Source organism: Nerophis ophidion, linkage group LG23 (assembly GCF_033978795.1).
Source record: "Nerophis ophidion isolate RoL-2023_Sa linkage group LG23, RoL_Noph_v1.0, whole genome shotgun sequence".
Classification (NCBI taxonomy): Eukaryota; Metazoa; Chordata; class Actinopteri; order Syngnathiformes; family Syngnathidae; genus Nerophis; species Nerophis ophidion.
Genome location: NC_084633.1, coordinates 32515035 through 32532266, shown reverse-complemented (window position 1 = coordinate 32532266; position 17232 = coordinate 32515035). Strand labels below are relative to the sequence as shown.

At 39.8% G+C, this 17232-nt stretch overlaps 1 protein-coding gene across 4 annotated transcripts in view; it reads left to right on the top strand.

Moving 5' to 3' along the window:
* Positions 1-1418: 1418 nt before the first annotated feature.
* Positions 1419-17232, top strand: part of smg1 (SMG1 nonsense mediated mRNA decay associated PI3K related kinase) — a 101236-nt gene continuing 85422 nt past the window's right edge. For 2 of the 4 annotated variants that reach the window (XM_061884178.1, XM_061884176.1), the window contains exons 1-10: positions 1421-1661; positions 7045-7193; positions 10074-10226; positions 10431-10567; positions 10653-10711; positions 12499-12712; positions 14714-14839; positions 14974-15046; positions 15249-15346; positions 16186-16359. In XM_061884178.1, coding sequence (XP_061740162.1) covers positions 1585-1661; positions 7045-7193; positions 10074-10226; positions 10431-10567; positions 10653-10711; positions 12499-12712; positions 14714-14839; positions 14974-15046; positions 15249-15346; positions 16186-16359 — 1260 coding nt within the window. In that variant the 5' untranslated portion in view covers positions 1421-1584. Of the gene's footprint in view, positions 1662-1928; positions 2082-7044; positions 7194-10073; positions 10227-10430; positions 10568-10652; positions 10712-12498; positions 12713-14713; positions 14840-14973; positions 15047-15248; positions 15347-16185; positions 16360-17232 lie in introns of those variants that run through there. The other 2 variants (XM_061884179.1, XM_061884177.1) reach the window with 2 other exon arrangements.

Sequence of the window (17232 nt, the reverse complement as noted above, 5' to 3'; positions counted from 1 at the left end):
TACATGGTTCAGAGATCGGTATCCTTTATCATTCAAAGAGCCATTTTGGACCCGTGTCGGAAAGCGAAGAAGACATTAGCTAATGTAAACATTCTCAAGTATGTCTGCCGGCATTCACCCAGGTAATAAGTATTAGGGCGTGCTATGAAGCCCTTGCCTGTGACACCTTCTACAACATGTACAATGTACTTGCAAGCCCAGCAATATGTTATGTGTGGCTTCCACTGACACACGCACACGACTGCAAGGCATACTGGGGGATACAAAGTACACTAATGGTTGTGATATAAACAATTTTAACACTCTTACTAATATGCGCCACGCTGTGAAGCCACACCAAACAAGAATGACAAACACATTTCGGGAGAACATCCTCACAGTAACACAACATAAACACAACACAACAAATACACAGAATCCTTTGCATCCATGGCACTTCCTGACTATATTATTCACCCCACTAGCAGCAAACCCAGCCACCCCCCGTGCGTCGGTAAGGTGGGCGGAGTTGGGGTCGCGGGGGTGTAAAATATATTCAGGAGGTGTCGTGGATGCAAAGGATTCTGGGTATTTGTTGTGTTGCGTTTATGTTGTGTTACTGTGAGGATGTTCTCCCGAAATGTGTTTGTAATTTTTGTTTGGTGTGGCTTCACAGCGTGGCGCATATTAGTAAGAGTGTTAAAATTGTTTATATCACAACCATTAGTGTACTCTGTATCACCCAGTATGCCTTGCAGTCGTGTGCGTGTTGCTGCGGAAGCCACACACAACATGTTGCTGGACTGGCAAACGGTTAGTACATGTTGTTGAAGGTGTCAAAGGCAATGGTTTCACAGCACGCCCTTATTTCCGTTATCTGAATTATCACCATCGGATATTCGCGAGAACGTTAGCGGCTCCTAATGCCTTCTTTACTTTGTGACACGGGTCAAACTAGCTCTTTAAATGGTAAAGGTTGCCGACTCCGGATATATAACGGGCGGGCGGTTGCGGTTCTGATAAAATATTGGTTCGGGTGGATGGCGGGTGGATGACGACTTTAGTGATGCGGTTGCAGGTGATATAATTGCCTATCCGCGCATATCTAATGTCCACAAAAAAATCTAGCTGTCAACACTGAATATTGCATCGTTGTATTTTTTTCCACAGTTTATGAACTCACATTCATATTTTCTTGAAGTATTATTCAATAAATATATTTATAAATGATATTTGAATTGGTGCTATTTCTACCTTCAAGTACCCCCAGGGGTACACGTACCCCCATTTGAGAACCACTGCCCAAGAGGAGTCTCCACTGCCGGATGCACTTTAGCGTCATGCCCAGGACACTGCCAGTAGACCTCACCGTATGATGCAGTAACGCCATCAGACCCTAGGGGGCGCTGACAAAAAAGTAAAGAGCTGATTCAGCAGCTCGTCCCGACACGAAGAAGACCGAGCAAACACAAGCTGAAGCTAACAGTAACAACGATTGCTAACCGATTTGTGCTACTTGACACAACGTGAAAAGTGACACACAAGTCCGGGTTCACTCGCTTAACGTTACCGCTGCAAGCGGGCCATGCAGCGCTCCAAAAGGTAATGAGCCGGAAAGCCTCGCGTTCTCGGCTCGGCGGTGCCCACAAACTGCAGCCACACCGGAATGACTGGCAGCCCAGGTTGGTGTTCCGTTCCGGGGCTGCTTGGTGACAAATATAACCCGCTGTTTGCGTCCAGGCCTGTGTCGTGGGAACTTGTCGCAGCCACGCGGAAGGGAAACTGAACATTAAACCTCCCCCGGTCAAGCCATTTTAACACCTATACGCGGCCTGGTGTTGCCACTTCGGGGACCTCACGTCGTCATTAGCCCGTCACTCATGTAGTCTCGGGCGGCGTGTGCGCCTCAACAGCCGCGGTTGACTTGTGTGTGTGTGGGGGGGCAATGACGCTAATCGCTAGCTTCAAACGGTCATCGCACCTGCTCCAACTTCATTCGTGACAGCGGTGCAGCAAAACGCGCGCTAACGTGTTAGAATGTTGGACTCGAACATTGCCTCTTTGTGTGCTGCTGCCCGCCACTGGCTGACAGACCCGCGTCGGTACGCATCGACGCGCCTTCTATAGAATCCTAATGTGCAGATGTATTCTTTTTCTTTTCTCCATTATACATTTCCGACATTTGATGTTTTGCTGAAGACAAACACGCCCCAACAAATTGATTGTTGAAGGCCTTAGTCATTGTCATCATTTTCACTTTCATGGAAATGGCCTAATTTGGGAAGCTTTTACTTTCGTTACGTCTGTCAAGTTTCGCCTTTTCACTTGTCATTGTCACCTATTTAAAGTTAAAGTACCAATGATCGTCACACACACACACACACATTGTGGTGAAATGAACATCTGCATTTGACCATCACCATGTTCACCCCCTGGGATGTGAGGGGAGCTGTGAGCAGCAGTGGTGGCCGCGCTCGGCAAGCATTTTATTGATTTAACCCTCCGTTCTATGGACTGGACTCTAACACTACTATGTTAGATCCACTATGGACTGGACTTTCACACTATTGTGTTAGATCCACTATGGACTGGACTCTCACACTATTATGCTAGATCCACTTTGGACTGGACTCCCACACTATCCAATCCACTTTATTCATGTAGCACATTTAAACAACAACACTATTATGCTAGATCCACTATGGACTGGACTCACACTATATTTTTAGATCCACAATGGACTGGACTCTCACACTATTATGGTCGATCCTTTATGGACTGGACTCTCACACTATTATGCTAGATCCACTATGGACTGGATTCTCATACTATGGACTGGACTCTCACACTATGGACTGGACTCTCACGCTATTATGCTAGATCCACTATGGACTGGACTCTCACACTATTATGGTAGATCCATTATGGTCTCGACTCTCACACTATTATGCTAGATCCACTATGGACTAGACTCACACTGTTATGCTAGATCCACTATGGACTGGACTCTCACACTATTATGTTAGAACCACTATGGACTGGACTCTTACATATTATACTAGATCCATTATGTACTGGACTCTCACCCTATGGACTGAACTCTCACACTATTATGCTAGAACTACTATGGACTAGACTCTCACACTATTATGCTAGATCCACTATGGACTGGACTCACACTATATTTTTAGATCCACAATGGACTGGACTCACACACTATTATGGTCGATCCTTTATGGACTGGACTCTCACACTATTATGCTAGATCCACTATGGACTGGATTCTCATACTATGGACTGGACTCTCACACTATGGACTGGACTCTCACGCTATTATGCTAGATCCACTATGGACTGGACTCTCACACTATTATGGTAGATCCATTATGGTCTCGACTCTCACACTATTATGCTAGATCCACTATGGACTAGACTCGCACTGTTATGCTAGATCCACTATGGACTGGACTCTCACACTATTATGTTAGAACCACTATGGACTGGACTCTTACATATTATACTAGATCCATTATGTACTGGACTCTCACCCTATGGACTGAACTCTCACACTATTATGCTAGAACTGCTATGGACTAGACTCTCACACTATTATGCTAGATCCACTATGGACTGGACTCTCACACTATAATGTTAGATCCACTATGGACTGGACTCACACTATTATGCTAGATCCACTATGGACTAGACTCTCACACTATTATGCTAGATCCACTATGGACTGGACTCACACTATTATGTTACATCCACTATGGACTGGACTCTCATTATTTGGACTGGACTCTCACACTATTATGCTAGATCCACTATGGACTAGACTCTCACACTATTATGCTACATCCACTATGGACTGGACTCTCATTATTTGGACTGGACTCTCACACTATTATGTTAGTTCCACTATGGACTGGATTCTCGCACTATTATGCGAGATCCACTATGGACTAGACTCTCACACTATTATGCTAGATCCACTGTGGACTGGACTCTCATTATTTGGACTGGACTCTCACACTATTATGTTAGATCCACTATGGACTGGATTCTCCCACTATTATGCTAGATCCATTATGGACTGGACTCTCAAACTATTAAGTTAGATCCACTATGGACTAGATTCTCACACTATTATGCTAGATCTATTATGGACTGGACTCTCACCCTATGGACTGGACTCTCACACTATTATGCTAGATCCACAATGGACTGGACTCTCACACTATTATTTTAGATCCACTATGGACTGAACTCTTAAACTATTATGCTCGATCCATTATGGACTGGAATCTCACACTATTATGATAGATCCACTTTGGACTGGATTCTCATACTATGGACTGGACTCTCACACTATTATGCTAGATCCACTATGGAATGGACTCTCACACTATTATGCTAGATCCACTATGGACTGGTTTCTCATACTAAGGACTGGACTCTCACACTATGGACTGGACTCTCACACTATTATGCTAGATACACTATGGACTGGACTCTCACACTATTATGTTGGATCCACTGTGGACTGGACTCTCACACTATTATGTTAGATCCCCTGTGGACTGGACTCTCACACTATTATGCTAAATCCACTATGGACTGGACTCTCACACTATTACGCTAGATCCACTATGGACTGGACTCACACTATTATGCTAGATCCACTATGGAAAGGACTCTCACACTATTGTGCTAGATCCACTATGGACTGGATTCTCACACTATGGACTGGACTCTCACACTATGGACTAGACTCTCACGCTATTAAGCTAGATCCACTATGGACTGGACTCTCACACTATTATGTTAGATCCACTGTGGACTGGACTCTCACACTATTATGTTATATCCACTATGGACTGGACTCTCACACTATTGTAGTAGATCCACTATGGACTGGACTCTCACACTATTATGCTAGATCCACTATGGAAAGGACTCTCACACTATTATGCTAGATCCACTATGGACTGGATTCTCACACTATGGACTGGACTCTCACACTATGGACTGGACTCTCACGCTATTATGCTAGATCCACTATGGACTGGACTCTCACACTATTATGTTAGATCCACTGTGGACTGGACTCTCACACTATTATGTTATATCCACTATGGACTGGACTCTCACACTATTGTAGTAGATCCACTATGGACTGGACTCTCACACTCTTATGCTAGATCCACTATGGAAAGGACTCTCACACTATTATGCTAGATCCACTATGGACTGGATTCTCACACTATGGACTGGACTCTCACACTATGGACTGGACTCTCACGCTATTATGCTAGATCCACTATGGACTGGACTCTCACACTATTATGTTAGATCCACTGTGGACTGGACTCTCACACTATTATGTTTGATCCACTGTGGACTAGACTCTTACAGTATTATGCTAAATCCACTATGGACTGGACACTCACACTATTATGCTAGATCCACTATGGACTGGACTCTCACACTATTATGTTAGATATTATGTTAGATCAACTATGGGCTGGACTTTCACACTTATGTTGGATCCATTATGGACTGGACTCTCACACTATTATGTTATATCCACTGTGGACTAGACTCTCACACTATTATGCTAGATCCATTATGGACTGGACTCACACTATTATGCTAGATCCACTATGGACTGGACTCTCACACTATTATGTTATATCCACTGTGGACTAGACTCTCACACTATTATGCTAGATCCACTATGGACTGGACTCTCACACTATTATGCTAGATCCACTATGGACTGGACTCTCACACTATTATGTTAGATATTATGTTAGATCAACTATGGACTGGACTTTCACACTTATGTTAGATCCATTATGGACTGGACTCTCACACTATAATAGATTTATTTATTGTAAATAAAGTAATGCAGACAGTTCTAAAATTTGGCTGACTACAGAGAGGTGCAGCCAGCACTTTTATTTTAGGGCTCTAGTGTTCCAGTTTTGCACACATTTCCATGAATTATTAAATTTGGGAATTACTTCAACTGTTTCCTATTACAAATGCAATGTTTTTTAAATTTGCAAGTGATAAAATGTTTTTTTTTGGTAACGAAAGAAATGTATAACTGCATCAGTACATATAAGTGTGTGAATGTAGAAATAGTGCCAAAGCGCTTGAGTTCCTTAAGGTAGAAAGGCGCAATACAAGTATAACCCCTTTACCATATCAATTAAAGATGCATCAATAATCGAATTCTAGTTCCCGAATCGTAATTCTAATCCTTCCTGCCCAAAGATTCCCACCTTTAGTGCAGTGTGTTTGATTGAATGTGGATAAATCCATTGGTCCACCGTGAAAAGCAATTTAATTTGTCTGATGGGACGAGGCTAAATAAATTCTGTGGCGGCATGTGAATTTTGGTAACCAGGAAACATCCAAAAATTAAGCACAGCATTGTATAAAGTGCAGCATTCAAAGTCTATAAAAAAAGTTTGTACAGTAATTACTTTAAAAAAATTTAAATAAAAAGACTTTGTGAATCATTTTTTTTATTGTCCACTCCTGCTTGCTGTGGTATTGTTTAACTGCCTGGGTTTGCATGGACATAAATGAGGACTACATTTATGGTCAAACGTTTTAGCAGTGACTCTAACTTTGCTCCTCATGAGCATGTTAAAGCAAGCAAGCATGTGTTAAAGGGTTTTCTTGGAAAATTATATATATATAAAAAAAAGTAATTAACTTAGGTTTTTTTTGTTTTGTTTGTTTCCAGATTTGCAGATCTTATCTTTAGTTTCCAGATCTGTTTATTACAACAGCATGGAAGAACTCCATTGCAAGCATGAAAAACTGGGCAGCAAAGTTATGGAAAGTCACTTTTTAGGTCAAAATATTTCACGTAGTATCTTATAACTTTTTGCAAACTAACAAAAAACAAAACACCTGAGTTAAAAAAAAAAAATGTCTAATTTTATTCATATAATGATTTTGTCTTAAGGGAACCCCAAGCAGACGAGACCTTTACATTTGCATGTTGCACATTATCTTTTTCACATCTGTATTCATCTTTTTATCCAGAGTTGATAGTGTATCATCCTTCGAGGACGGTGTGAGGCCCGGAGAGCTTGGCTCTGCAACATTTTCGGACACTTTGCCTTCCAGTTTGGCAGAACAGCCAGTGGTGACCAGCCATGCCTTCGTTGTTGCAAATGAACTTCAGGAAGAGGGTGAGTTTTGCTGTTTTCAAATGTTCTTTCCTTTGTAGAAACAACATACCCAACGTACCCCATTCTCATTGTGGTTAACTTTTGCGTGCTTTACCTGAGGTTTCTGAACATGGATAGTCACTTAGTATTTGTTTTAGTGTTAATAGTTTCCATCCATCCCTCCATTTTCTACCGCTTGTCCCTTTTGGGGTAGCGGGGGGTGCTGGAGCCTATCTCGGCTGCAGTCGAGCGGAAGGCAGGCTACAACCTGGACAAGTCGCCACCTCATCGCAGGGCCAACATAGATAGTTTGAGTAAAATTATTTATCATGTAACGTATTGTCATATTGTTGGTTTAAGATACCGTACAGGCAAAAAGTTTGGACACACCTCATTCAATGTGTTTTCTTAATTTTCATGACTATTTACATTGTAGATTGTCACTGAAGGCATCAAAATTATTAATGAATACGTGTGGAGTTATGTACTTAACAAAAAAAGGTGAAATAACTGAAAACATGTTTTATATTCTAGTTTCTTCAAAATAGCCACCCTTTGCTCTGATTGCTTTTTTTGCATACCCTTGGCCTTCTCTCAATGAGCTTCAAGAGGTAGTCACCTGAAAGGGTTTTCTTTTCACGGGTATCATAGTTTTGATGCCTTTAGTGACAATCCACAATGTAAATAGTCATGAAAATAAATAAACGCATTGAAATGAGAATGTGTGTTCAAACTTTTGGCCTGTACTGTACATATTTTAATAATACCTTTTTAAAGTAAGTAAATAAATTGGGTAGAAGTGCACAATGAATATCGGACTGACCATTTTCAGGCCGATATGAAGAATAACCGTATTTTTCGGATTATAAATCGCAGTTTTTTTCATAGTTTGGCCGGTGGTGCGACATATACTCCGGAACGACTTATGTGTGAAATTATTAACACATTACCGTAAAAATATTAAATATTACTATATATCTCATTCGTGGAAGAGACGAAGAAAATGTCAGCAATCGTCACACACATGTCAACCAATAAGAATTCGGCGGGGGAGGGTCATGGCAGAAGTGCATTGTGGGTCATGGGATGCTAACTGCTATATGCTACTGCCATTGCTATTAAAATGGATCATTTCAAAAACTGAGAACGGCTGAACAAAATTGGCACCGAAAAGGAAATCATGTACTGCAGATTACAAGCTGAACGTAGTGAAATATGCAGCAGAAAACGACCAAAGGAAGCAGCGCATACCTTTGGAGTTGGCAGAGGTCTTTAGAAGCGACATCGAGGAAGAAGATTTCATCGGATTTAGCGATTAGGAGTGACAGATTGTTTGGTAAACGTATAGCATGTTGTATATGTTATAGTTATTTGAATGAGTCTTACCATAATGTTACGTTAACATACCAGGCACCTTCTCAGTTGGTTATTTATGCGTCATATAATGTACACTTATTCAGCCTGTTGTTCACTATTCTTTATTTATTTTAAATCGCCTTTCAAATGTCTATTCTTGGTGTTGGATTTTATCAAATAAATTTCCCCCGAAAATGCGACTTCTATTCCAGTGCGACGTATATATGTTTTTTTCCTTCTTTATAATGCATTTTGGGCCGATGCGACGTATACTCCAGAGCGATTTATAATCCGAAAAATACGGTATGTCAAAATTATACATCTGGCAACATAAAAAAAATAGCTGTGATTTAAAATAAAAATGTAAAAACCGCTCAAACAAGGTGAGATTACCCGTACTGTGCTGTTTTCATGTGCGATGTGCACCAAATGTTCTACAATAATTTCACCACCTGAAAGGCCAGCAGAGCTTCAACGGTGTTTGGAAAAACTTAAGCCGACATCAGTGCTACTTGGGAAGCTGCCATCAAAGCCAGCCGCAAAGAAAAGTGTGCACAAACTACAGTTAAATGAAAATTTAGAAATAGTAGATACAAATAAGTTACATTATCGGCCTTAAGAACTGTAAAGTTATCTGTATCGGCTTGAAAAACACGGCTTGCTTCCCAAAAATGACCGTGACGGAGCAAAAAGTAGGGTTCAATAAAGTTGAATTATGAGCACTTAAGAAAAATGGGATGATCAGTTACCCCATGTGACAAATTCACGGTTAAAGCACATATTGGGTGAAACTCACATGTGCCAACAATGGGAAGTTTCACTCCAGTGATTCCACATTCCACATAACCGTGTTACAAAAAAGATCAATTAAAATATTGCATTACGTTGGATATAAAGAACATACAAACCCTTTATTTATTGAATCACAAATATTGAAATCCAACGATTTGGTGCATTTGCAAAAAGCTAAAATTATGTACGAAGCAAACTATAACCTGCTACCCAAGAATGTACAACAATTCTTCCCAACAAAAGAGGAAACATATAACATTAGAGGAAAATGTGACTTAAAACATTTGTATGCTTGTACAACACTTAAAATCTTTAGCATATCAGTATGTGGAATTAAATTATGGAATGGATTAACTAAATAAATCAAACAAAGCACCAATACGATTCAGTTTGAGACCTTTCAAACTACAAGTGTTTACAACGTACATAATAATTATAATAAACACCCTTTTTTTGTTTTGTTGTTGTTTTGAGATAAATTATTTATGTATTTAATGATTGTTTACTTACTATGGTATATTATTTATTTATTCACTGTTCTGTTACAAAGAGTACGAAAATGGAATAAAATTGCTATGGTAAGAAAAAGGGTAGGATTAAATAAACTCAGCTTCTTCCTACTCCTTTTCGGATGTGCTGTAATAAAACAACTGGAAATATGTGATGCTTTACATTGAATTGTATGCATGTTCCAAATAAACTGAAGATGAACTGAACATTGCTTTATTCCGGCCTGTTTTATATGCTCATCAGGTGGACATGAAGCTGGTCAAGGTGTCAGTGATACTACTTTTGGTTGGAAGTCGCTGGGGCAAGAGTTGAGGCCAAATGATGTGACAACGGATTTGAACCCTTTTCAGCATGGAAACCGTGCTTTAGCTTCAAAGGACATGAGGAAATCGCAGGGTGAGCACTCCTGAAAGTATATTATCAAAGATGCAAGAGTATGTTTTTGAAGCAGCATTAAAGTGACATAAAGCTTGTTCATGTCAAGACGTTATTGTTTAAATTTTTTACCTTAACTCTTTTGTACGCTACATGTAGTACCATGACTTGTTTAGCTACCAATGACAGTTTCGTTTGTCTTCGAATTTTGATGTTCTGTTGTAGACAGAGGGATGGCTCACTCAGATGAGTCTCGGTTGGCCAACCTCCTGCGCCGAGTCTCTAGGGAGGATGACCGTGACCGCAGGCTGACTACCCTCAAGCAGTTGAAGGAATTTATCAGCCACAGCGAAAACAAAGTGGTCAGTCAAAAACGCCATTCTTACCTAAACAAACAAAAAAAGTGACTAAAAAATGCTAACTGTTTGAAATTTTGTGCTCATACAGACATTGGTCAAACAATTGGACACCATCCTCAGCACCTTGAATGATATTTTGAATGAGAGGTAAGGAAAAGCTGTAATGTGACCCCTAATGGTCGTCTGGTTATATTTATTTGTATTATTCATGTCCAACTCAATAATACTGTTGTGCTGTCAGTTCAGGTGGCCTCATCAGTCAGCAAAATGTTCAATACACAGATTTTGAATTCTTCCCTGCCGCTTTTTTGGTAGTTGGAAAAAAAAATGTTAACTGTAGTGCTCACCAGTGTTTATTCTGTACGAAAATTAACACCAAAATATTGTGTAGTACTCTGAAACCTGCTTAAGTTGGCCCTGCTTATGGACAGCCCGTCCTATAGTCCATCATGTACTTCTAATTAATAAAAAGTGCATGCTGAATCGACATAACTGATTGAATGCTTTCGTCAGCAAAAATTTAAGACCAGAAGGGGTAGAAAATGGATCTGTTTATGTCTGTGTTGTAGTTTGGGCTATGCTAATAATCAAAACTGACATTGAGAGCTTCTAACCAACTTCTGTGTTGGTTATTTTGGCTTTCCCACTTTGCGATTCTTTCACTGCTAATACATATCCTAAAAGTCCCCCTGAGTTCAGTTCAAAGACGGAGAATTTCAAGTTATTGCAGCAAATAACAGGCATGTGAGATGTCCGTGAAAACCCGCATTTGTAAACAATTTTCTCGTCAAAATATCCCTTCCGCGTTTTTTTAATGAAATATCGAAAACATACGATATAAACATTTGTTTAATGCTCGCCGCGGGTACTCGCTGTCCCTTTTGCCTAAACGCGGCACTGAACAGGGTCTATTTCTTGACTTGAGTTTTGAACTAAATTAAATGAAGTGGTGGGCCACCAAACCAAGTTGGCAACTGCGCAGCAAACACGGGGAACTACAGTCTTGGCCAAAAATATTGGCACCCCTGCATTTCTGTCAGATAATGCATCACTTGTACCAAAAATTAAATTACAAATGCTTTGGTATTCACATGTCTATTTCTTTTTTTTGCATTGGAACAACATAAAAAAAAAAATCAAAAAGCCAAATCTGATATTTTACACAGAACTCCAAAAATGGACTGGACAAAATTATTGGCACCTTTTCAAAATTGTAAGAAATAGTTGTATTCTAAGCATGTGATGCTCCTTTAATTTGTACTTAAACTCACCTGTAGCAAGTAACAGGTGCTGGCAATATAGAAATCACACTTGCAGGCAGTTAAAATGGCAAAAAGCTGACTCAACCTTTGTGTTGTGTGTATCACACTGAGCATGGAGAAAAGAAAGAAGAGCAAAGAACTCTCAGACGATTTGATAACCAAGATTGTGGAAAAGCATGGACAATCTCAAGGCTACAATGTCATCTCCAGAGATCTAAATGTTCCTGTGTCTACTGTGCGCAATGTCATCAAGAATTTTAAAGCCCAAGGCCCTGTAGCTAACCTCCCTGGATGTGGACAGAAGAGAAAAATTGATGAAAGTCTGCAACAAAAAAAGCATTGTTAGAATTGTAGATAACAAACCTAGATCCAGAAGTTGAAAAGGATTTGCAAATCGTTGTATTTTGGTTTTATTTACGATTTACACAACGTGCCAACTTCACTGGTTTTGGGTACAGTAGTATTGATCACATTTATTTAATATTTCGAATGCATTAAAAAAAAGAAAAAGTTGTCTTCTTGTCTAACATAAGGTTTGTAAATGATTCTCAAAAAAAAGTGCAGTTCTCCTTTAACTACTGGATCCGAACTTTAAATGCAGTCTCTTTTGGGGGGGTTTGCAGTGAACTTATCCTCCTAACATGCAGGCTCCTCGCTTGTTGATTTTTATAGCAGTAAGCTGCTGTGGGAGCTGCGTCAGGATGCAGCAGCCTGCCTCGGTCTGCTCTGCACTTTGCTCAGCTATGAGGCAGAACGCATCTTCAAGTGGCTCTTCCTCAAGTTTACCTCAAGCAGTCGTGATGAGGTGAAGTTGTTGTACCTGGTGGCTACACAGCACGCTTTGGAGGCCGCCGGGGAGAGAAAGACCTTCTCTCAAGTAATGCAGGTAAAGCACATTCATGGAATTTTCTCTTAACAATCAACTGTTTTTTTGCACGCAACGGGGACAATTTGTCAAGGAATGAGTTTGCCAAAAGGCATGTTATTGTACTTTTAAATTTAGGTAACAGCTCGGGCTGTAAAGCAAAACCTGTTAATTCAAATGTTGTTTATTTTTTATCTGTAAATGTATAAGAAACAAAGGCAATTAAACAATCCTACAAAATACAGTTGAAAACAAGTCCAACATGAGTTTTTTATTGATAGTCTTCACAATGAGGTTACTGTAAAACTAAGCACACACAAAAAACACATTGAAATACATATGAAGTGCACGTGCATGTCGGAATCATGTTAACAAAAAGCAATGCAACTATACAGGATAAATGCAAGGCCATAAGACTCTTGAATGCATCAAAATAATCCCCTCAATTTCCCCCCAAAAATGGATGAACTCGCTGGACTATAAATACAATATAACAAACATCCATAAACGTGGCTGCATATGGCATATGCATCCACGTGCAATATATTTATTTGTACACTAATGTATTTATATCTGCACCTTCTTTTGTAAATGCAAACACTCTGCACTTAATTGCTCTCTTATCCTGCACTACAAGGAGCTAATGCAACAACATTTTGTTCTTATTTGTACTGTAAAGTTCAAATTTGAATGACAATAAAGTAAGTCTAAGTCTAAAGGTTGGCACTTATGCTGATACAATGGCTACTGGTATTAGTTTATGTCCAACATGCATACAGTTAAGTATGGTACATCCTATATTTAAAATGTTCCGTCTTCGAATGTTTGGGAAACACTAAAATACATTTTGAACTACGAATTAATTTTTTTTAAATTTTGGTAAACAAAACAAAGCTGGCTTTGAATGCTTTTTTAACCTTAGAAGGGAACATAGCGGCACTTGCTGTGACACTTACTTCTCGTTGAGAAGATCATCCTTAAGTTTGTTAGTTGTTTTTTCATTTTTAAAGTATCTCAAAAAGTCTGATTACTCAATAAAGTTACTAAATTGTCAGCACAGTTTTCTCCTGCTGCTTCTTCCTATTCTCCGGCTGACCGAGTGTTTATACCGGTGCTGACAAATCTATTAGCGACAACCAAAATGTATTTTCCGTGGGCCTCCAGTAATAAATAAATTAATATATTGAAAACATTAGAATGTATAACTTTAGTGATTGCAGTAACTAAATGGCTTGTTTTTATGAAGTGTTTAAATGTACATGTGTGTGAGAGAGCATGCTGTGTGGATGAGCTTTGTTTAAATTAAGAAAGGTGGTTCTTGTTATTATAAACTGAGGCGCAGTAATTGCTTTATAGTCATTCTCGGACACGGGTAGGTGCATTTGTATGTGCCAATGGGTTGTGCTAGAGAAGGAAAAGTAGTACCTTAACTTACCACTAGGTGTGAATTCTCCCTGCCCACTGGGTGTGAGTTTTCCTTGCCCTTCTGTGGGTTCCTCCGAGGATGTCGTAGTCGTAGTGGTTTGTACAGTCCTTTGAGACATTTGTGATTTAGGGCTATATAAATAAACATTGATTGATTGATTGACTAGCTTAATTGGTTCTGCGATGGAGCTTTAAAATCAAAACACTTGTATCTCAAATTGTAACCTTTACATTCACTTTCTTCCTTTTAATGGTTGGAAAACTAAGTTAGGTCCATCTTTATCTGTAAGCTAATGTTAGCGAGTAAGACCGGATGTTTTGGGTGGATCTCACTGTGGTAGCTAATATTTAGGATGATTTTCGCTTGCAACTTAAAGCATAACAATTAGCCGAGAGACAGCTCTTATCTCAAACGCTCCTAGTTGTGGCACTCTTAAGTTGAAGTTGTACTAAGGTTAATTAAGAGAATGTGTTAGCGCACTCACTTGATTGTTTTAGTAAATTCAATAAACAAGCTCAGAATCATATGCATTGGTTGAAAATCTACCACTGACTGTGTATGGATCGATTGTCCTACCCTTTTTCGTTTGTTTACAGCTGGTAATGAGCAACCTCCAGTCCATCTTGGAGAGCGTGGACACACCAGAGCTGCTTTGTCAAAGTGTCAAATGTATTCTTCAGGTGGCTCGCAGCTTCCCGCATGTCTTCAGCACCAATTTTAGGGTGAGCTGATGCTGTTGCTTATGTCTGTGATACACAGAAACACCAAATACTCAAAATTCACTCGGATTGTGGCGCATGCAGACTTTATGTCAATATTGTCCTCTGCATCATTGAGTGGTAATTATGTTCTACAGGACACAGTGGATATATTGGTGGGCTGGCACATTGACCACACTCAGAAGCAAGCACTCACTCAGCAGGTGTCAGGTCAGTGATTTTTCTTCATGCAAGGTTTGAGGATTTTTACAATGTTGTTTCAACACATTCAACTTCAAAGGGCATTTTGGTCATCTTTAAGCTGTTTTTGCTAAATGTGTGACATTTATACTGTATACAATATTTTGTGTTGTATTTGTGCTTTTTTGATAGATAAATAAAATAATACCTTCTTGTTGCTACGTGTTAACAGTGTGGTTACAGAGTCTGGAGCAATTCTGGGTGGCAGACTTGTCTTTTTCAACCACTCTGCTGGGACAGTTCTTGGAGGATATGGAAGCATACGCAGAGGTGAGGTTAAACTGTATACAAACTGCTGTACAGTGAGACACATTTACTCGTAAATGCGACTATAAATAGACTATGCGACTTGAAAAAACCCCCAAAACTGTCACACGTGCGAATTGGGATTTCAACCCTTTAATCGCATTTTGCTTCATAAAAGAAATCAATCAAAATTTGATCAAACTAGAGTAAAATGTTTGCCCACTTGTTTAGAATGTTTGAAATAAATTTATAACCAAATGAACAAGTGATTGACGCGAAAGTGATCACTCGGTGCGCGCTGAATGCTGTCCCGTGTCCCTTCTTCCTGCACCATGCAAGAGGGGTGCCCTGCTACTCCTGGTTTACACATTCAGCGTGACTCAGCCTTTCCAATACAAAAGAAAGAAGATCTTAGTTGGGTTCTTTATTTAGTTTCGAAAGAGTTTATGTATAGATAGCTGCGAGTTAGTCGGTGGAATGCAAGTTTCAGTAGCGCCTATTTCGGCGCTAGGTGGACCGCTGCTGATGGTTTACAAAGTTATGTTGATCTCTAGCTATAACCTTTAGCTAACGGGTTAGACCAGATGTTTTGGACCAGATCTTACAGGGTTCACAGTGGTGTTCGCTATGCCAACTAGCGACAGGGAAGTTCGAAACTCAAATTTATGCTTATAACTTAAATGCATAGCAAAAAGCCAAGTGACAGCCAGTACTTCAAAATATTCTTAAGTTGAGATAATTGTATTTTGAAAACTTGTAATTATGACTTACTCAGAAAGTGTAAATGTTGCCATAACTTTTGAAAAAATAAATAAATAAATGATGCCTGTCTATGAAGTATTTTGACTCTGTTCTCTTTTTAGGATCTGAGCCATGTCATGTCAGGCGAGGCACCAGATGAAGACATCCCGCCTCCTTCGGTGTCTCTGCCAAAGCTTGCAGCTCTGTTGAGAGTGTTTAGTACAGTGGTTCGCAGTATCGGAGAGCTATTCAACCCAATCCGAGGACCACCTATCACTGAAGTCTATGTCACTGATGTAAGACTGGCACACAAGGAATCTATTTTCAAAATCGGAACCTATCAGGTCAATGTGGAAGATTTTAAAGGCCTACTGAAACCCACTACTACCGACCACACAGTCTGATAGTTTATATATCAATGATGAAATCTTAACATTGCAACACATGTCAATACAGCCAGTTTAGTTTACTAAATTGCAATTTTAAATTTCCCGCGGAATTTCCTGTTGAAAACGTTGCGGAATGATGACGCGTGTCTGTGACTTTATTGGTTGGAGGGGACATTTTAGCCCAGCACCACTTACGGCTAAAAGTTGTCTCTTTTCATCGCGCAATTACACAGTATTTTGGACATCTATGTTGCTGAATCTATTGCAATTTGTTCAATTAATAATGGAGAAGTCAAAGTATAAAGATGTAGGTGGTAAGCTTTTAGCCTTTAGCCCCACAAACACACGGTGTTTCCTTGTTTAAAATTCCTGGAGGTGAAGCTTTACTATGGATCAGAGCGGTTAAGCGAACATGGATCACGACTACATGTCAACCGGCAGTTTTCGGTGAGAAAATTTTGGAAATAAGTCGCCGCTTACCGGAGAGCAGCCGAGCCAGCGTCCTCCTGCTGCCGTGACTTCTCTCAGAGACCCTGGCGTCAAAACACCCGTGGCCACACCCCTCCGACTTTAAGGTACTCTTTAACTCACTAAAACACTAGCAACACAATAGGCAGATAAGGGATTTCCCAGAATTATCCTAGTAAATGTTTCTAAAAACAGCTGAATCTCTCTCTCTTGCTCTCGGCATTTATTTATTTTTTAAAACTTTTTTTTATTCATTATTTTTTTTTCTGGGCCTTCACTCTAAATTTACTAATCCTCGCTCAAATTAATGGG